Raw genomic sequence first — 21603 nt, 5'->3', positions numbered from 1 at the left:
TTCAACCCACGCTACGCCACTGCATCCAGCCGATGTTCATATAAAAAACTTGTTCGATTATTTATTATATTTGAATGTATCCGTATGGTGGGCCCCCAAAATAAATTTTACTGGCGGGCCCTAGGTACCCCAGTCCGACACCGTTGAGGGGATATTCTGTTCAGGATCCCCATCTCTTGGCCACCATGGAGATCAGTTACAAAAAGTGTCTTCCACTCTGGAGGACCTGTCATGTCCTGCATTACACAAACAATCCATTGAGTTGACTTGATATTAGGTCCATTCACACGTCCGTGTGTGTTTTGCGGATTCGCAAAACACGGACATCAGCAATGTGCGGTCTGCATTTTGCGGACCGCACATCGCCGGCACTTAATAGAAAATGCCTAATCTTGTCTGCAATTGGGGACAAGAATAGGACATGTTCTATTTTTTGGGGGATCGGAATTGCGGACCCGGAAGTGCAGGTCTGCTTTCCGGATCCGGGCAGCACATCGTGCGGACCCATAGAAATGAATAGGTCCGCTATTCCGTTACGCAAAATGTGGAACAGAATTGCGACGTGTGACTGGACCCATTGTGTAATGCTTAATTTCCCCTGTGGTGACGCTGCAGGGAAACTGAACACTTACTGCCAGGCAGACTACAGATTCTCATATCTACAGTAAAGGTTACCGGAAGGCTGTTTCATCAGAGGACCAGTCTGATGGAGTTCACCGTATCCGGCATAGCCTGCACCGTTTTTTATCCAGCCACAACCTGGTGCTTGTGCTGGAAGCTGGTCGATTCCCCCCCAGATCCCATTATAGTCAATGGGTCCCGACGGTGCACGGCCGTATTCAGCCATGCCGGATATGGTGAATTCTAGATACATTTACTGCAGATGTGAAAGTAAGCCTTATTAGGGTCAATAGACCCTATGAAAAAATAGACGCTGTCCAAACTTCTTTATTCCTAAAGTAACTCGGAATGCTGCATATAGCGTCAGTTTGCCCACAGCCACCATCTAAAATATGGATGCCCATTTTATTTGTGCCTTTTAGAGGGATCTGCTTGATAGAAGGGTGGTTAAGTTTGGGCGGCTGCCAGCAAAAGGTTATACCACTTATTCTCTACACTCCTGTGTGTTTAATGGGGTTCACATTAAGGGCCCTCATCTATTAACCAGAATGTAGAGCGGTTACAAGGAGCATCTCCTCTTATTGCACCAGCATCCCAGTAATAATGGGCACTGTGCCATTTGTCTTGCAGTGGCACTGCTGGTGAATTGATTACTTGATGCCAGGTTTCACCACAGATAACTGCTGGTCACTGTAAGTCCCTGCTTCGGAGTGGCCTTCTAACAAAATGGGATTGTGCAAGTGGGGGGAAGGGGTATCAAGCTTTTCACTCCAGAATACTGGTTTCAAAACGTTGCAAAATAGAGCATTTGTAACTTTTCGGACATTTAGCATTTTTTTTTACACCATTCACTGCAGTTTGGGAGAGTGAGTAGACTGTTTTAACCACTTCACATCTGGGCCATTTGCCCCCTTCCTGACCAGGCCTAATTTAGCAAATCTGACATATCTCACTTTATGTGGTAATAACTTTGGAACGCTTTTACTTATCCAAGCCATTTAGAGATTGTTTTCTTGTAACACACTGTACTTCATGATAGTCACAAATTTGAGTCAATATATTTCACCTTTATTTATGAAAAAATCCCAAATTTACCCCCAAATTTTAAAAATTAGCAATTTTCTAAATTTCTATTTCACTGCTTTTAAAACAGAAAGTGATACCTCATAAAATATTTATTACTTAACATTCCCCATATGTCTACTTTATGTTGGCATCATTTTGGAAATGTAATTTAATTTTTTTAGAAGCAATTCTTAAACTTTTTAAGAAAATTGCCAACACCCACTTTTTAAGGACCAGTTCAGGTCTGAAGTCACTTTGTGGGGCTTACATAGTGGAAACCCCCCCATAAATGACCCCATTGTAGAAACTGCACCCCTCAAGTTACTCAAAACTGATTTTATAAACTTTGTTAACCCTTAACATGTATAGCTTGGCAGAAACACGAGACAGAGGGGATATGATAGAAACGTTTAAATACATAAAGGGAATCAACAAGGTAAAAGAGGAGAGAATATTTAAAAGAGGAAAAACTGCTCCAAGAGGACATAGTTTTAAATTAGAGGGGCAAAATTTTAAAAGTAATATCAGGAAGTATTACTTTACTGAGAGAGTAGTGGATGCATGGAATAGCCTTCCTGCAGAAGTGGTAGCTGCAAATACAGTGGAGGAGTTTAAGCATGCATGGGATAGGCATAAGGCCATCCTTTATATAAGATAGGGCCAGGGGCTATCCATAGTATTCAGTATATTGGGCAGACTAGATGGGGCAAATGGTTCTTATCTGCCGACACATTCTATGTTTCTATGTTTAGGCGTTACACAAGAATTAAAGGAAAAGGGAGATAACATTTTTAAATTTCACTTTTTGGGCAGATTTTCCATTTTAATCAATTTTTTTCTTTAACAAATCGAGGGTTAACAGCCAAACAAAACTTAATATTTATTACCCTGATTCAGTGGTTTACAGAAACACCCCACATGTGGTCATAAACTGATGTAAGGGCACACGGCAGGGCGCAGAAGAAAAGGAGCGCCACATGGTTTTTAGAAGGCAGATTTTGCTGAACTGGTTTTTAGATGCCATGTCCCATTTGAAGCCCCCCTGATGCACCCTTACAGTAAAAAATCCCCCCAAAAAGTGACCCCATTTTGGAAACTAGGGGATAAGGTGCCAGTTTTATTGGTACTATTTTGGGGTACATATGATTTTTTGATCATTCATTATAACACTTTATGGGGCAAGGTGACCAGAAAATTGGTTGTTTTTATTTATTTATTTTTACAGCGTTCACCTGAGGGGTTAGGTCATGTGACATTTTTATACGACAGATCGTTACGGACGTGGTGATACCTAATATGTATACTTTTTCTTATTTATTTAAGTTTTACACAATAATAGCATTTTTGAAACAAAAAAGGATGTTTTAATGTGTCCATGTTCTGAGAGCTCTATTTTTTTTTATTTTTTGAGCGATTTTCTTATGTAGAGGCTAATTTTTTGCAGGATGAGGTGACGCCTTTTTGATCACTTGGTGTTGCACTTTTTGTGCTGTAAGGTGACAAAAATGGCTTTTTTTGACACCGTTTTTATTTTTACGGTGTTCATCCGAGGGGTTAGGTTATGTGATATTTTTATAGAGCTGGTTGTTACTGATGCGGCGATGCCTAATATGTATACTTTTATTTATTTATTTCACTTTAACACAATAATAGCATTTTTGAAGCAAAAAAATGATGTTTTAATGTGTCCAACTTTTTGCGGGATGAGGTGACGGTTTTATTGGTTCCATTTTGTGGGACATACGCCTTTTTGATCACTTGGTGTTGCACTTTTTGTGATGTAAGGTGACAAAAATTGCTTTTTTTTTTACACTCTTTATTTATTTATTTTTTATGGTGTTTATCGGACTGGGTGGATCATGTGATATATTTATAGAGCTGACCGTCACAGACGCGACAATACCAAATATGTCTATTCTATAAAAAAAATTATATTTTTAACTTTTTTTTTTATTCCTTACTTGGGGAATTTTTCTTTTTTACATGTGAAACTTTTTATTTTATTTTAACACTTTTTTATTTTATTTTACACTTTGCGTCCCCCATAAGGTCATACAAGACCTCTGGGGGACATTTAACTTAACTTTTTTTTTTTTTTCACTATTGATTTCTCCTGTAACTGGGGCTGACATAGTAGCCCCAGTTACAGGGGAAATACACTCCCCAGAGAGGCTGTACAGCGCAATACAGGGCTGTACAGCCTCAGTGCAGGACTGATCGAGGTCTGTGAAAGACGCGACAACTCCTGCACTCTGAATGGACATTCAGAAACGTCCATTCAGAGATAGAGATCCACCTCCCGGATGTTCATAGTCAACGGGCGTACGGGAGTTGGTTAAAGGGCTTCTGTCAGCAGATTTGTACCTATGACACTGACTGACCTGTTACATGTGCACTTGGCAGCTGAAGGCATCTGTGTTGGTGCCATGTTCAAATGTGGCCGCATTACTGAGAAAATGATATTTTAATATATGCAAATAAGGCCTCTAGAAGCAATGGGGGCTTTGCCATTACACCTATAGGCCCAGCTCTCGCTCTGCATCTGCTGCGTCCTCTCCACTTTGATTGACAGGGCCAAGCAGTGAAAACATCATTACGACTAGTCCTGTCAATCAAAGTGCAGTGGATGTGGCAGTTGCAGAGCCTCATTTGCATACATTAAAACTTAATTTTTCTCAGCAATGCGGGCACATATGAACATGGGACCAGATGCCTTCAGATGCCAAGTGCACATGTAATAGGTCTGCCAGTGTCATAGGTATAATTTGCTGACAAATTTATCAACTTATCCTGCTTCAGTAAAGGAGTGATGGAGTGGCATAGAAAATGGGGTAACATCTAAAGACAGAAGTGTTAGACTTAAATGAAGTTGACAGAGTGGGTGCAGCCAATAGCAGGCCACGGCGGTGACCTGCCCCTTGAGTCTGACCTGCACCACGTGACGCAAAGGGGCAGGTCACCACCGAGGCCTGCTGTTGGCTGCACCTCCTCTGTCAATGCATGTTATTTTCTGCAGGCAGGGGAGATGCAAAGACGGCCGTGGAGTGATCCAAGAATAAACCGAGGTTGGGGACCAGGTAAGTATTCTGTCTTGGATAAACCCTTTATGATGCACGTTATTTGTCAAACATCATGCAACATTTGATATAGTTGGCTCAAACTACAGCAACACAGAATCTTGCAAAACTAACTTAACAAATTCCCCTCATAATAAATCTCCCCAATGTGTTCTACAAACATACAAGGTCCATGGACAATTAGGTACAGTGGATATAAAAAGTCTACATACCCCTGTTAAAATGTCAGGTTTCTGTGAACCTTTTTCCACCTTTAATGTGACCTATAAACTGTACCACTAAATTGAAAAACAAACTGAAATCTTTTAGGTAGAGGGAAGAAAAAATATAAAAATAAAATAATGTGGTTGCATAAGTGTGCACACCCTTAAACTAATACTTTGTTGAAGCACCTTTATATTTTATTACAGCACTCAGTCTTTTTGGGTATGAGTCTATCAGCATGGCACATTTTGACTTGGCAAGATTTGCCCACTCTTCTTTGCAAAAACACTCAAAATCTGTCAGATTGCGAGGGAATCTCCTGTGCACAGCCCTCTTCAGGTCACCCCACAGATTTTCAATCGGATTTAGGTCTGAGCTCTGGCTGGGCCAATTCCAAAACTTTAATCTTCTTCTGGTGAAGCCATTCCTTTGTTGATTTCGATGTATGCTTTGGGTCGTTGTCATGCTGAAAGATGAAGTTCCTCTTCATGTTCAGCTTTCTAGCAGAAGCCTGAAGGTTTTGTGCCAATATTGACTGTATTTGGAACTGTTCATAATTCCCTCTAGCTTAACTAAGGCCCCAGTTCCAGCTGAAGAAAACCAGCCCCTTGGCATGATGCTGCCACCACCATGCTTCACTGTGGGTATGGTGTTCTTTTGGTGATGTGCAGTGTTGTTTTTGTGCCAAACATTTTTGGAATTATGGCCAAAAAGTTCAACCTTGGTTTCATCAGACCATAACACCTTTTCCCACATGCTTTTGGGAGACTTCAGATGTGTTTTTGCAAAATGTAGCCTGGCTTGGATGTTTTTCTTCGCAAGAAAAGGCTTTTGTCTTGCCTCTCTACCCCATAGCCCAGACATATGAAGAATACGGGAGATTGTTGTCACATGGACCACACAGACAATACTTGCCAGATATTCCTGCAGCTTCTTTAATGTTGCTGTAGGCCTCTTGGTAGCTTCCCAGACCAGTTTTCTTCTTGTCTTTTAATCAACTTTGGAGGGACGTCCAGTTCTAGGTGATGTTACAGTTGTGCCATATTTTCTCTACTTGATAATGACGACTGTCTTCACTGTGTTCCATGGTATATCTAATGCCTTGGAAATTATTTTGTACCCTTCTCCTGACTGATACCTTTTAACAATGAGATCCCTCTGATGCTTTGGAAGCTTTCTGTGGACCATGGCTTTTGCTGTGGGATGTCACTAAGAAAATTTCAGGAAAGACCAACTAGAGCAGCTGAACTTTATTTGGGGTTAATCAGAGGCACTTTACATGATGGCAGGTGTATGCTGACTCCTATTTAACATGATTTTGAATGTGATTGCTTAATTCTGAACACAGCTACATCCCCAGTTATAAGAGGGTGTGCACACTTATGCAACCACATTTTTTTTATTTTCCCGCCAGCTAAAATATTCCAGTTTGTTTTTCAATTGAGTTGTACAGTTTATAGGTCACATTAAAGGTGGAAAATGTTCTGAAATGATTTATCTTTGTCTAATTTTTTTCCACTGTATGTATATTTCTGTAATCATAGTTTTGTTACATTACATGGAAGAGGGCTTGTCTACCCCCACATGGTTTCAGTATTATGATCCTGCATAGACCCCCATAGTTTCCTAAGCTATACTGACATGGTGTAAGCATTGCCATGGCTTTTTAATGTATCTTTATGTTCTTATTTAAGTTTTCAAGTTTGCGAGAAGAAAGAAAACATGAAGAGATGATGGCTTCCTTGGAACAGGAGAACTGCAGTCTTAGAGAGGTATCATGTATGATGTGCAGGAAGTGGGGGTCTCTAACTTCATCTCACTGATTATTCTTTCCATAAAGGGGTTCCTTTGTACTTAAAGGGGTTGTCCACAATCCCTAATGAACTGATTTTTGGTGGGGATCCTAGCAGTCCCTTGTAAGTGGGCCACACGTTTAATAAATGCAGAGAAGATAAACTATTACATGTAGTGTATGGTCCTTCATAACAGGACAGGAGAATATACGAACCTGAAGTGTCCTAATAACAGGCAAGATCTAAGACTAGAAGCCTTGGTACCAAGTTTGACATCGATATCAGGACGGTGTAGCCTAGTTCTGAATATACATTACATTGCAGATGATATGTGAACTCAAATCCGAGGTGATGAGGAGGAACGAAATGATTGCCGAATTAAAGAGTGAAGTTCAAAGACTGCAGAAAGAGATAAGCAAATATCAGACAGAAGTGAAGAAGCAAGAGGGGGAGACAAGTCAGATCAAGAGCAAGGCAGAGGACTTGGCTTCTTCTGAGCAACATGTCAAGGTGGCTTTGGAGACGTTGCACACCAAGGTAAAAGTCATCATCTATCATTTTGACATGTAGAGCTTCATATTAGAAGTAGGTCATCTCACCATGAACCTTGGTGTAGAATGTAACTTTCTCAACCTAGAGGAAATATAGAAGATGCAGTGGAGGGGCCATGTTGGCAACATTGTGTCATGTACTTGGTTCCAATCATGTTCCTTCTTTCTGCACTAATACGCAAGATTGTAGTAAATGCAAATGTGTTTGACATGGGCTGACAGAAAATGGTCACAAATTATGGGATTCCAAGAGCTACAGTCAGGTCCATAAATATTGGGACATCAACACAATTCTAACATTTTTGGCTCTATACACCACCACAATGAATTTGAAATGAAACGAACAAGATGTGCTTTAACTGCAGACTGTCAGCTTTAATTTGAGGGTATTTACATCCAAATCGGGTGAACGGTGTAGGAATTACAACAGTTTGCATATGGACCTGACTGTACAATGTGCTATTTTATTGTGGAGCCCTGCCATCTGCAGTATATGGCAAATTTCAGTGAGACCCAGGCTATTAACATGAACAAACGGCTTCCCCAATCTCAGCAAGGGAAAGCCATTCAGACCTTGGGAATACAGCACTCCTGAGGAAAGCAACCTCAGATACCATGGCATCTGGGGGTTAAATGTCTGAGATCGGCGTTATAGCATAGCTACATTTTTAAAGACTGGACAGAGGAGGTCCAGGAGGTGTTAAACAATAGGTAATTTTCTGATGACACATTTCCTTTAATAAATGTAGGGTCACCATGGGCTTGGCATTATCTCGGTCTCTGGTCCCGCAGCTTCAGAGGAGCAGTGCATGCGCTATACCTGCAGTGAGTCCAATGCCCTCTGCAGGAAAGGCAGAGCACAGGCTCAGGCAGAATCTCGTTCTACACCTGCGTGAGTTTTCAGTGAGACACAAGCTGACGTGGGTGTAGTTGAAGCGAAATAGTAATGTCTAAGAAGAGAGGTGGATTGGAAAGCTCAAGGGAAGGTAATGCGAGAGATGAAGAGGATTCTTGCAAGAGACGGGCTTTGGCACTTGGAGGAGGCGGTCCTGGGCTCTTGAAACCATTGTCTTGCCAGGCACTTTGAACCTTATTTGCATACAGAATAAAGTATATTTTCTGTTTGAAAGTACAGATAAAGCTAAACAAGGTATGGTTAGAATGATGTTAGATGGATATACATTGCACTGGCATTGCTTACAGATTGAAGAAGCTGACAGAATCCCTTTAAGATATGGAGGAGAGGACTGAAGAGGTGAGACTTGGGCCACAGCACAGTCTCATCAGTCAGTATGCTTCCTGGTCATACAGGAGAATACAGGACCACGGATCTCTTACATAAAGAGATGTCTCCTCTGATGTAGATGTTCTCTTTGTCCATTCTTCTCTATTCAAGCCAAACCACCATGACAGCACTCACTCACTTCTTACATTCAGTAGCACATCATGTAGATGTTCTCTTTCCCCATCTTCTCCATTCGGTCAAGACTGTCCTGATAACTTCTTTCAGCCATGTCTTGTCCTCACTTTTCCATCATCTTCCGCACCTTATCAACACCAACTGCCCTCCTGGGTCCCCAACTGTGTCACCCTGCTGCAACCCCTCAATACTGTGTCCACTGTGCTCTCCAATCCCCTCAAATACTATACTGCTGAAAAAATAGTGCCCCAGTAGTAATAATGCCCATAAAATGCCTCTATGAATAATAGTGCCTATATAGTGAACCCAGTAATAATAATGCCCCTCAGTGGTCTAATAGTAATTACGAGCTAGGCCATCGCACAACCGTTTTCAGAACCATTGCAGTGTATTGTTCTATTCACGCACCCATTCTTTTAATAGGCCATTAAAAGCAGCTGTCAAATATAGGACTTGTCCTAATTTATTAGTTTTCATGGACCTTCAGCCCCCATACAAAGGGGCTGTTTTTAATGACTGTTTTTAAGGAAAGGCATTTGTATAAAAAGGACAGTAAAAAATTGGCTATTTTGTCGTTTCTAACAACCTTTTGAATGTGTATGTACCCTAAGTTTACTTACCGGTCAGTTATTAATTCATAATATTCACTATGAAGATGTGTGGGCAGCAGAGGTGTAACATGAAGCTCACGGACCCTAATTCACATAGCCCTCCACCTACCATGTGCCATTTATACAGGGTGGGCGATTTATATGGATACACCTTGATAAAATGGGAATGGTTGGTGATATTAACTTCCTGTTTGTGGCACATTAGTATATGTGAGGGGGGAAACTTTTCAAGATGGGTGGTGACCATGGCGGCCATTTTGAAGTCAGCCATTTTGAATCCAACTTTAGTTTTTTCAATAGGAAGAGGGTCATGTGACACATCAAACTTATTGGGAATTTCACAAGAAAAACAATGGTGTGCTTGGTTTTAATGTAACTTTATTCTTGCATGAGTTATTTACAAGTTTCTGACCACTTATAAAATGTGTTCAATGTGATGCCCATTGTGTTGGATTGTCAATGCAACCCTCTTCTGCCACTCTTCACACACTGATAGCAACACCGCAGGAGAAATGCTAGCACAGGCTTCCAGTATCCATAGTTTCAGCATATGCTGTGAAGATACGAGATGTGCAGCACCTGAAACTACGGATACTGGAAGCCTTTGCTACCATTTCTCCTGCGGGGAAACACAATGGGCAGCACATTGAACACATTTTATAAGTGGTCAGAAACTTGTAAATAACTCATGAAAGAATAAAGTTACGTTAAAACCAAGCACACCATTGTTTTTCTTGTGAAATTCCCAATAAGTTTGATGTGTCACATGACCCTCTTCCTACTGAAAAAACAAAAGTTGGATTCAAAATGGCCGACTTCAAAATGGCCGCCATGGTCACCACCCATCTTGAAAAGTTTCCCCCCTCACATATACTAATGTGCCACAAACAGGAAGTTAATATCATCAACCATTCCTATTTTATTAAGGTGTATCCATATAAATGGCCCACCCTGTAGTAATGGTGTCTTCTAATGTGGCAGAGGGACCCTATTAGACTACTACGTCTATAACCCCTATAGGTATGCCCAGGGGTGGGATTAAAATGGCGGCGGACGTGCGGCGTCACGACACGTTTACATATACATACACCATATATATGCAACACACATACACATAAATACACCATATACATGGTACACATACATACAGTGCCTTGCAAAAGTATTCACCTCCCTTGACTTTCTTCGTATTTTGTTACATTACAGCCTTAAGTTTAATGTTTTGTTAATCAGATTTGTTTGTGATGGATCAGAACACAATAGTCTAAGTTGGTGAAGTGAAATGAGTAAAATATATAAATAAAACTATTGTTTAGAATTAGAAAACAGAGAATTGGCCTGTGCATATTTATTCAACCCCTTTGTTAGGAAGCCCATAAAAAGCTCTGGTGCAACCAATTACCTTCAGAAGTCACATAATTAGTGAAATAATGTCCACCTGTGTGCAATCTAAGTGTCACATGATCTGTCATTACATATACACACCTTTTTTTGAAAGGCCCCAGAGGCTGCAGCATAAGCAAGAGGCATCACTAACCAAACACTGCCATGAAGACAAAGGTATTCTCCAAACAAGTAAGGGACAATGTTGTTGAGAAGTACAAGTCAGGGTTAGGTTATAAAAAAATATCCAAATCTTTGATGATCCTGAGGAGCACCATCAAATCTATCATAAGCAAATGGAAAGAACATGGCACAACAGCAAACCTGCCAAGAGACGGCCGCCCACCAAAACCCTCGGACCGAGGGCATTAATCAGAGAGGCAGCACAGAGACCTAAGGTAACCCTGGAGGAGCTGCAGAGTTCCACAGCAGAGACTGGAGTATCTGCTAAAGCAACACTTGAGTAGTTTAAGCAGAAACATGTAAATGTGTTGGAATGGCCTAATCAAAGTCCAGCTCTCAATCCAATAGAAAATCTGTGGTCAGACTTAAAGATTGCTGTTCACAAACGCAAACTATCCAACCTGAAGGAGCTGGAGCCGTTTTGCAAGGAGAAATGGGCAAAAATCCCAGTGGTAAGATGTGGCAAGCTCATAGAGACTTATCCAAAGTGACTTGGAGCTGTGATTGCAGCAAAATTTGGCTCTACAAAGTATTGACTTTAGGGGGGTGAACAGTTATGCACATTGACTTTTTCTGTTATTTTGTCCTATTTGTTGTTTGCTTCACAATAAAAAAAACAAACACCTACTAGGCCTGAAGCCTATGGCGGTGATCGGTGGAGGGGCAGGGAACTATGTGCTCCCATGCCCCGCCGCAGTATGTGGGCGCTTAGGTCGGCGTTGGGCCCCCCAGCGATGCCGGGCCCGGGGTTGCTGACCCAAACACCACTATTATAATCCACCATTGCTAAGGAGCTAAACTATCAATGGTGCGCAAAGCAATTGAAATGAACATCTCCAGCTGCCCTGCCACCGCCAGAGCACAGGATCGGGACTCAGCCGGTAACACGGTTCTCCAATCCAGTTGTAATTTTAACAACCGGATCTGGAGAACTGGATGGAATTGGCTGAATCCCATGCCTGGCTACACCTCTGGTGGTTTGCAAGATAGTGGCCCAGATTCAAGAATCACTTGCGCGGGAACAAGTGTGATTTGCGCCGCGCAAGTACTGATTTGCTCCTATGCAAATTTGCGGCTGATTCTGTAAACCAGTTAAGCCTGAAAAGCGGCCATTTTCCCGCGCACGCAGCCTAGCTGTTCCTGCGCAATTTTCGTGCAATTTTGCACGGGGTGTAAGTTGCGCCTTCATGGAATTCCCTCAGCGAATATGCAAATTAGGTACTGCCGATGATTCAGAAACATGCGCGTGTGATGCGCATCTTGCGCTGGAAGCGTGCAAGCTTTTTTCCCTGGGCAAACTTGCTCCTGTTAAAAGCAGGGGCAAGTTAGCAAAAGATGGCCAAATGTCTCATATCATTTAATTTCTTCTGGATGTCATCCCAGGTACGCACTTCATTACCCAGGGCATTGATGTCCAGGGCAATGGCTTCATATATAGCCCTCCTTTGGGCAATGGTGGTGTTTGCCCGCTGGGCACCATATAGGACTTCCTTATGCTGCTGGAGTGCAGCAATCAGGATGTCCATCTCTGCAGCCACAAAGTTGGCCTTCCTTATTTTGGTCCCTTTGGGAGGTGCCATGTCTTGCAAAAGGGCTGAATTTCCTTGCTCAGGGGGGGGTAGGAAAAAGCAGGATGAAATTCAGCAAAGAACCTGCGCAAGTCTGCTCCTATTTATTTGCTCAGTGCAAGCAGCTGAGCAGGATTTGCCCTGAAATTATGCTAGCAAACCTCTGCTGAGCCGAAAATTCCTCATTTACATAGGGGCACACCCACTTTGACTTGCACGGCCTTGCGCCCTCAGCTTTGCCTTAAACAGGAGCAAATTAAATGAACAAACGATTCCTGAATCAGGTGGCAATTTGGCAAAATTGCTCCAGCGCAGAGAAATTCAGCTGAGCGGCTCAGGTGTAAGTAATGGGCAAATCTACCTGAATCTGGGCCATTGTGTGTACAAGCCCTCTATGCAGGCTACTGCAACTCAAATTTAGACCACAAGGTGGTGCTCTAAACCTGTCCTATATCAGCAGAATATATTTGTTTTTGTCTTTTTAGCTTCTTAAGGGTTAAAATATTCAGGCAAAACTTTGTTTAGGTCATAAATTACTTGCATAGAAAACAGTTACACCACTTTTTCTGAATGTGTGTAGAAAATATTGCCCATAAGGTAACATGGGGGTCAATTATGTATAAATATACACTTAGGCCCCTTTCACACGGGCGAGTATTCCGCGCGGATGTGATGCGTGAGTTGAACGCATTGCACCCGCATTGAACACGACCCATCCATTTCTATGGGGCTGTTCACATGAGTGGTGATTTTCACGCATCACTTGTGCGTTGCGTGAAAATCGCAGCATGCTCTATTTTGTGCGTTTTTCACGTAACTCAGGCCCCATATAAATGAATGGGGATGCGTGAAAATCGCAAGCATCCGTAAGCAAGTGCGGATGCGGTACAATTTTCACGCACGGTTGCTAGGAGACGATCGGGATGGAGACCCGATCATTATTATTTTCCCTTATAACATGGTTATAAGGGAAAATAATAGCATTCTGAATATAGAATGCATAGTAAAATAGCGCTGGAGGGGTTAAAAAAAAAATAATAATAATTTAACTCACCTTAGTCCACTTGATCGCGCTGCCCGGCATCTCGTCTGTCTCCTTTGCTTAACAGGACCTGTAGTGACGTCACTCCGGTCATCACATGTTCCATCACATGATCTTTTACCATGGTGATGGATCATGTGATGACCGGAGTGACGTCACCACAGGTCCTGTTCCTGCAATGAATGCTCACCACAGGTCCTGTTCAGCAAAGGAGACAGAAGAGATGCCGGGCTTCACGATTTTACTATGCATTCTGTATTCAGAATGCTATTATTTTTCCTTATAACCATGTTATAAGGGAAAATAATACAATCTACAACACCGATCCCACACCCGAACTTCTGTGAAGAAGTTCGGGTTTGGGTACCAAACATGCACGATTTTTCTCACGCTAGTGCAAAACGCATTACAATGTTTTGCACTCGTGCGGAAAAATCGAGGGTGTTCCCGCAACGCACCGGCACATTTTCCCGCATCGCCCGTGTGAAAGAGGTTAACCGTATGCTAGTATCCGGTCTGATGTCCAGGGTCAGCCATGGTTTAGCAGATTCCCCCATTAACCTGCATGTCATTTCAATGGTGGGGGGAAATCTGCAGACAGTGTACTGTCTACCGGCGTACAGTTACGGTATAAGCAGGATCCAGTAGTCTAGTCACACATCTAGTTCCAGTCCATACTAGTTTATTCTTATTACTATGTTTTTGCATTTCAGTATGAACGACTGCGCAGTAAGATAATCCAGGCTGCATACATGGCCCCCGGATTCAAGGGTCCACAGGTTGTAATCTCAGATAATGAAATCCTGGAAACCATGCAGGTAAGAGGGTGCTGGTCTGCATGCTGAATGTGTCATCACAAACTGACCTATTGTCTAAACCAAGTTTTATGTAAAAACATATATTTTGTTTTTAGACTTTTAGGTGTTTTCATGTCACTGTCTTTTTTTATTTTTTATTCTAAAATTGTACAGTTTTGACACTGCCCACTAGACCTTTTATTTTATTTTATGCACTTATATTTACAGACATTGACATCAAGCTGTCCCCAGTGGGGCTCACAATCTCTGTTCCCTATCAGTCTGTCTTTGGAGTAATATATCAAAAATTCCTATTTAGGGATATGCTTTTCAGCAGCCAAGTAGAAGGCTGAAAAGTCAGCCTGAATTTGTGGGAGGGGCATCTTACCTTCTTAAGCTCCAGCCCTCAGCTCCTCAGGGCGCTTCTGTTCATACCTGCATAAGGAGTCGTTTGCTCTGGTACTGCATCCGTGCACGTCGTGAGCTGCTTCATCTGCTTCGTTTCGTTTTCCATACACCGCCGTTCACGCCTTCAGGAGAGGTAAATAACGTGTGATGATGCTCCCTGCTCCACAAGGCCTCCTCCAGCGGCGGTCACACACTTCCGGCTCTCTGGGTCAGTGTGCGTTCCAGCGTGGAACGCACGCCGATATACATCCCTGGTCCAAGCAATTTTCACCTCCCTCCTGAGGCAGCAGGGGGGGCAGGGTCCGTCCGGCGGGTTACCCCCTCCACAGGGCCTCCCCCGTCCGGTCTTTTGCTTGGGCGCCGTTGCAGCCCGGCGTGCGTTCCAGCGTGGAGCGCACGCCGGAAATCCTCCGCCGGGCCTGGGCTCCTGGAGCACACACCGGAATCTTCACTCAGGCCCGGAGGAGTTAATCAACCTGGCGGCTCCAGTGCGGCGGCGCCAGTATAGGTAAATTCTGTCCCCACTGGGTTACAAAAGCCTCCGGCCCGGGCCCCATGTTTCAAACCTCCGGGGTCCGGATCAGCGAGGTTTTTGGAGTGAAACACACGCCGATTCTTGCCCCACACCCGGTTCCCCCGCCCCACTTACTACTCGGGACGGGTGGGCCCCGTCCCCCAGTCCACCCGGTCACCCCCCTGCACATTTCCATCACGAACCATCTACTTCCAGGGCTAGATGGCGGTGCGTTCCAAGGTGGAACGCATGTCAAAACAGGCCATATACAAAGTAAATAGGGGTATCTAGCCCCTGGGCAACAATGGCCCATGTCTACAAACAGCGGAAAAAAAAAAAAAAAAAAACCTCAGCAGGATTATCCAACAACCAGCCATCTCATACGCGCTCCCGCCGTGCCACGCAGCGCCAGGTGGGAGAAAGACAAAGTCATCCTCGGTCCCCTCATATAGGAGGAGGGCTCCCGGGTCACCGCTGGGCTGGAAGGGCGCTAGTTTCCGTGCGGCGGCCAAAGAGAGCTGGGGGTATCACCACAAGTAGGCTAGGTCGTTATCACACGCCATACGCGACCAGCGGTCACTAAACGCTCACTGCAGTCATCTGTCCTATGGTGGCGACAGGGCCACATGATATACAGTACAGACCAAAAGTTTGGACACACCTTCTCATTCAAAGAGTTTTCTTTATTTTCATGACTATGAAAATTGTAGATTCACACTGAAGGCATCAAAACTATGAATTAACACATGTGGAATTATGTACATAACAAAAAAGTGTGAAACAACTGAAAATATGTCATATTCTAGGTTCTTCAAAGTAGCCACCTTTTGCTTTGATTACTGCTTTGCACACTCTTGGAATTCTCTTGATGAGCTTCAAGAGGTAGTCACCTGAAATGGTTTTCACTTCACAGGTGTGCCCTGTCAGGTTTAATAAGTGGGATTTCTTGCCTTATAAATGGGGTTGGGACCATCAGTTGCGTTGTGGAGAAGTCAGGTGGATACACAGCTGATAGTCCTACTGAATAGACTGTTAGAATTTGTATTATGGCAAGAAAAAAGCAGCTAAGTAAAGAAAAACGAGTGGCCATCATTACTTTAAGAAATGAAGGTCAGTCAGTCCGAAAAATTGGGAAAACTTTGAAAGTGTCCCCAAGTGCAGTCACAAAAACCATCAAGCGCTACAAAGAAACTGGCTCACATGCGGACCGCCCCAGGAAAGGAAGACCAAGAGTCACCTCTGCTGCGGAGGATAAGTTCATCCGAGTCACCAGCCTCAGAAATCGCAGGTTAACAGCAGCTCAGATTAGAGACCAGGTCAATGCCACACAGAGTTCTAGCAGCAGACACATCTCTAGAACAACTGTTAAGAGGAGACTGTGTGAATCAGGCCTTCATGGTAGAATATCTGCTAGGAAACCACTGCTAAGGACAGGCAACAAGCAGAAGAGACTTGTTTGGGCTAAAGAACACAAGGAATGGACATTAGACCAGTGGAAATCTGTGCTTTGGTCTGATGAGTCCAAATTTGAGATCTTTGGTTCCAACCACCGTGTCTTTGTGCGACGCAGAAAAGGTGAACGGATGGACTCTACATGCCTGGTTCCCACCGTGAAGCATGGAGGAGGAGGTGTGATGGTGTGGGGGTGCTTTGCTGGTGACACTGTTGGGGATTTATTCAAAATTGAAGGCATACTGAACCAGCATGGCTACCACAGCATCTTGCAGCGGCATGCTATTCCATCCGGTTTGCGTTTAGTTGGACCATCATTTATTTTTCAACAGGACAATGACCCCAAACACACCTCCAGGCTGTGTAAGGGCTATTTGACCATGAAGGAGAGTGATGGGGTGCTGCGCCAGATGACCTGGCCTCCACAGTCACCGGACCTGAACCCAATCGAGATGGTTTGGGGTGAGCTGGACCGCAGAGTGAAGGCAAAAGGGCCAACAAGTGCTAAGCATCTCTGGGAACTCCTTCAAGACTGTTGGAAGACCATTTCAGGTGACTACCTCTTGAAGCTCATCAAGAGAATGCCAAGAGTGTGCAAAGCAGTTATCAAAGCAAAAGGTGGCTACTTTGAAGAACCTAGAATATGACATATTTTCAGTTGTTTCACACTTTTTTGTTATGTATATAATTCCACATGTGTTAATTCATAGTTTTGATGCCTTCAGTGTGAATCTACAATTTTAATAGTCATGAAAATAAAGAAAACTCTTTGAATGAGAAGGTGTGTCCAAACTTTTGGTCTGTACTGTATGTATGTGCTTTCACGTTATATGCTGTTGTCTCCCTGCTCTACTGGTTCGCCCAGGCTCTCATCTACCTCTGTCTCCTGGATCGGCCAGGCTCACACCTACCTCTGTCTCCTGGATCGCCCAGGCTCGCAACTACCTCTGTCTTGGGCCAAATGGTTCTTATCTGCCGACACATTCTATGTTTCTATACTTAAAGGTAGGCAGACAATGTCACAGAGCAGCAGGAAATGCTAGCAGAATGCTTGGGTGTATAGAAAGAGGAATTACCAGTAGAAAGAGGGAGGTGCTCATGCTGCTTTACAGGGCACTAGTGAGACCTCATTTGGAGTATTGTGCTCAGTACTGGAGACCATATCTCCAGAAGGATATTGATACTTTGGAGAGAGTTCAGAGAAGAGCTACTAAACTGGTACATGGATTGCAGGATAAAACTTACCAGGAAAGATTAAAGGACCTTAACATGTATAGCTTGGAAGAAAGACGAGACAGAGGGGATATGATAGAAACTTTTAAATACATAAAGGGAATCAACAAGGTAAGGCTACTTTCACACCTGCGTTCAGGTGTCCGCTCGTGAGCTCCGTTTGAAGGGGCTCACAAGCGTCCCTGAACGCAGCCGTCTGGCCCTAATGCATTCTCAGTGGAGGCGGATCCACTGAGAATGCATCCGTCTGCCAGCGCTCAGCCTCCGCTCCGCTCAGTGAGCGGACACCTGAACGCTGCAAGCAGCGTTCGGGTGTCCGCCTGGGCCTGGCCGTGCGGAGGCGAGCGGATCCATCCAGACTTATAATGGAAGTCAATGGGGACGGATCCGCTTGAAGATGACACCATATGGCTCAATCTTCAGGCGGATCCCTCCCCCATTGACTTTCAATGTAAAGTCTGAACGGATCCGCTCAGGCTACTTTCACACTTAGATATTTTTCTAAGTTATAATGCAGACGGATCCGTTCTGAACGGATGCAAACGTCTGCATTATAGGAGCGGATCCGTCTGATGAAACATCAGACGGACTCGCTCCGAACGCTAGTGTGAAAGTAGCCTAAAAGAGGAAAGAATATTTAAAAGAAGAAAAACTGCTACAAGAGGACATAGTTTTAAATTAGAGGGGCAAAGGTTTAAAAGTAATATAAGGAAGTATTACTTTACTGAGAGAGTAGTGGATGCATGGAATAGCCTTCCTGCAGAAGTGGTAGCTGCAAATACAGTGGAGGAGTTTAAGCATGCATGGGATAGGCATAAGGCCATCCTTCATATAAGATAGGGCCAGGGGCTATCCATAGTACTTAGTATATTGGGCAGACTAGATGGGCCAAATGGTTCTTATCTGCCGACACATTCTATGTTTCTATGTCTCCTGGTTCGCCCAGGCTCATACCTATCTCTGTCTCTTGGATCGCCCTGGCTCACACCTACCTCTGCCTCCTGGATCGCCTAGGCTCGCAACTACCTCTGTCTCCTGGTTCGCCCAGGCTCATACCTACCTCTGCCTCCTGGATCGCCCAGGCTCGCACCTACCTCTGTCTCCTGGTTCGCCCAGGCTCATACCTACCTCTGCCTCCTGGATCGCCCAGGCACACTCCTACCTCTGTCTCCTGGATCGTCCAGGCTCATACCTACCTCTGCCTCCTGGATCGCCCAGGCTCGCACCTACCTCTGTCTCCTGGTTCGCCCAGGCTCATACCTACCTCTGCCTCCTGGATCGCCCAGGCTCGCACCTACCTCTGTCTCCTGGTTCGCCCAGGCTCATACCTACCTCTGCCTCCTGGATCGCCCAGGCTCGCACCTACCTCTGTCTCCTGGTTCGCCCAGGCTCACTCCTACCTCTGTCTCCTAGTTCGCCCAGGCTCATACCTACCTCTGTCTCCTGGTTCGCCCAGGCTCACACCTACCTCTGCCTCTTGGATCGCCCAGGCTCGCACCTACCTCTGTCTCCAGGTTCGCCCAGGCTCACACCTACCTCTGTCTCCTGGATCGCCCAGGCTCGCACCTACCTCTGTCCCCTGGTTCGCCCAGGCTCACTCCTACCTCTGTCTCCTAGTTCGCCCAGGCTCATACCTACCTCTGTCTCCTGGTTCGCCCAGGCTCACACCTACCTCTGTCTCATGGATCGCCCAGGCTCGCACCTACCTCTGTCTCCAGGTTCGCCCAGGCTCACACCTACCTCTGTCTCCTGGATCGCCCAGGCTCGCACCTACCTCTGTCTCCTGGTTCGCCCAGGCTCACTCCTACCTCTGTCTCCTAGTTCGCCCAGGCTCACACCTACCTCTGTCTCCTGGTTCACCCAGGCCTGTCATCCTCCCCAGTTATGTTCTCTTTCCCTTCTGAACTTTATGGATTTGTCCTCTCAGGAACGTGTCCTGACCGTTCACTTGTACGACATTTGGACCAAGGTCAGGTGACCCAAGACATCAGTACAGGTAGTAGCCTCTAAGCCCGGGTACGTTACCCAGACCGACTCAAGCCTTCTCGTAGGCACCGGTCGTACTACGTTCCGATCACATATAGTTATTCAGGTTCCATTTTTTCAGTGCAGGCAGTCAAATACGAATGCTGATGAACTATCTTGCCAAACAGAACTGGAAGGGTGACTAACATGGACATCCCCAAGTGGAACCGTAGAGGGTCTCACAGGGGGGTCTGTCATCCTTTAACTTGTGGGAGCTATGTAATGACATGGTCATCAGTTTGAGTTAAATGTGTATTGGTGTTGGATATGTGTAATTATGTTATACTGTGTAACTTGTTATTAAAAGACTGTTATCTCCCATTGTACTCTGAAAGAGCTCAGGGCAATGACATTTTGGCAGGGCTCCTGCTAGGTGGTCTGAAGCTATTTTAGCAGGTGGACCCCTGTGTTGTGGTGCAGACAGAATATCTGGGGAGGGGAAGGGGGATGTGATGGGATTAGAGTTTCATCTGATCCCTTTCTGTACATAAGTTTGTGCAGTTGCTCAATAAAGCAGACTTTATTTCACCTACACTGAGTCTCGACCAGTGACTGGGGAAAACTGGGAGCTAAAGACCAGCGGTTTGAAGAATACAGAGGCGGACGTACTCTTCCTGAATACTGGGGGTCCGTCACAATAACCAAGCATAATACATAGATAAGGTACCAGGACCAAGCTTAATAGATACAATACCAGAACCAAGCTTAATATGTAGATATGGTACCAGAACCAAGCTTAATATGTAGCTATGGTACCAGAACCAAGCTCAGTGATCAGCACTAAAGGATTAGCTGGTCACAGTGTGAAGGGGATATTTTTGGAATGTTGTCCTAATGCAGGCTTAGTAGAAGGGTAAATCTAGTCAAACTCTATTTAGTCCATAGGTCATCAAAATGGGGCAGATTTAACTGACTGTATTTGTTGTTAAAAGCAGCCAATCACAGTACAGCTTCCATTTTACCAGATCATTTTAAGAGACGAAAGCTGACACCTGATTGCTTACTGTGGGCGATAAAAATATCCAGAGTTTTAGATAGTTTTGATGCATAAGGCACACCTAAAAGGTGCTGCATATGGAAGCTACCCCAAGTTATAAATACAGTGCCATTTAATAGAAAATATACAGTGGACCCCGGGTTAAGAGTCTGCATTCATAAGGACCACCTCTATCTGCATTTACTGATGTCACATCTGCATACAAGCTGAAAAGCATTCTCCTGGACAGAACCCAGTCAATGGATCTGTTTGGCTCCATTTGTGTCAGTGATGTGCCGAATCCGTCACTTCCGTTATTTTCCTTTTTCTGCTCCTCTAATATAGCCCCAGCCATCAATCAGTGCTGAGTGGGACAGAAGGAGGAAGAGTCTGATGAACTCTTTCTAGTAAACAATCAGCTCAATATTTATTCGTGCTGTTTGTTAATACTACACACTCACCACACAAATATATGTGCTCATAGATACACCTACCACGCAAGGACACACTCACCACACACAGAGGTACTCCTACACACGCCTACCACACAAGAACACACTCATACACACACTTACCACACATGGAGGTACTCATACACACTCCTACCACACAAGAACACACTCATACACACACTTACCACACATGGAGGTACTCATACACACACTTACCACACAAGAACA

General features: G+C 44.3%; 1 protein-coding gene across 1 annotated transcript in view; it reads left to right on the top strand.

Annotated features, from left to right (window-relative positions):
• Nucleotides 1-19900, top strand: part of LOC122926251 (coiled-coil domain-containing protein 27-like) — a 66902-nt gene extending 47002 nt beyond the window's left edge. Inside the window, exons 9-12 of the mRNA XM_044277625.1 lie at nucleotides 6662-6739; nucleotides 7085-7297; nucleotides 14232-14336; nucleotides 19850-19900. Of these exons, the coding sequence (XP_044133560.1) occupies nucleotides 6662-6739; nucleotides 7085-7297; nucleotides 14232-14336; nucleotides 19850-19900 (447 nt within the window). The remainder of the gene's footprint in view (nucleotides 1-6661; nucleotides 6740-7084; nucleotides 7298-14231; nucleotides 14337-19849) is intronic.
• The last annotated feature ends 1703 nt before the right edge of the window (nucleotides 19901-21603 follow it).

This window comes from Bufo gargarizans, chromosome 2 (assembly GCF_014858855.1).
Source record: "Bufo gargarizans isolate SCDJY-AF-19 chromosome 2, ASM1485885v1, whole genome shotgun sequence".
In the NCBI taxonomy this organism is placed as follows: Eukaryota; Metazoa; Chordata; class Amphibia; order Anura; family Bufonidae; genus Bufo; species Bufo gargarizans.
The sequence above is the reverse complement of the archived record's forward strand: the minus strand, read 5'-3'. Positions and strand labels throughout refer to the sequence as shown.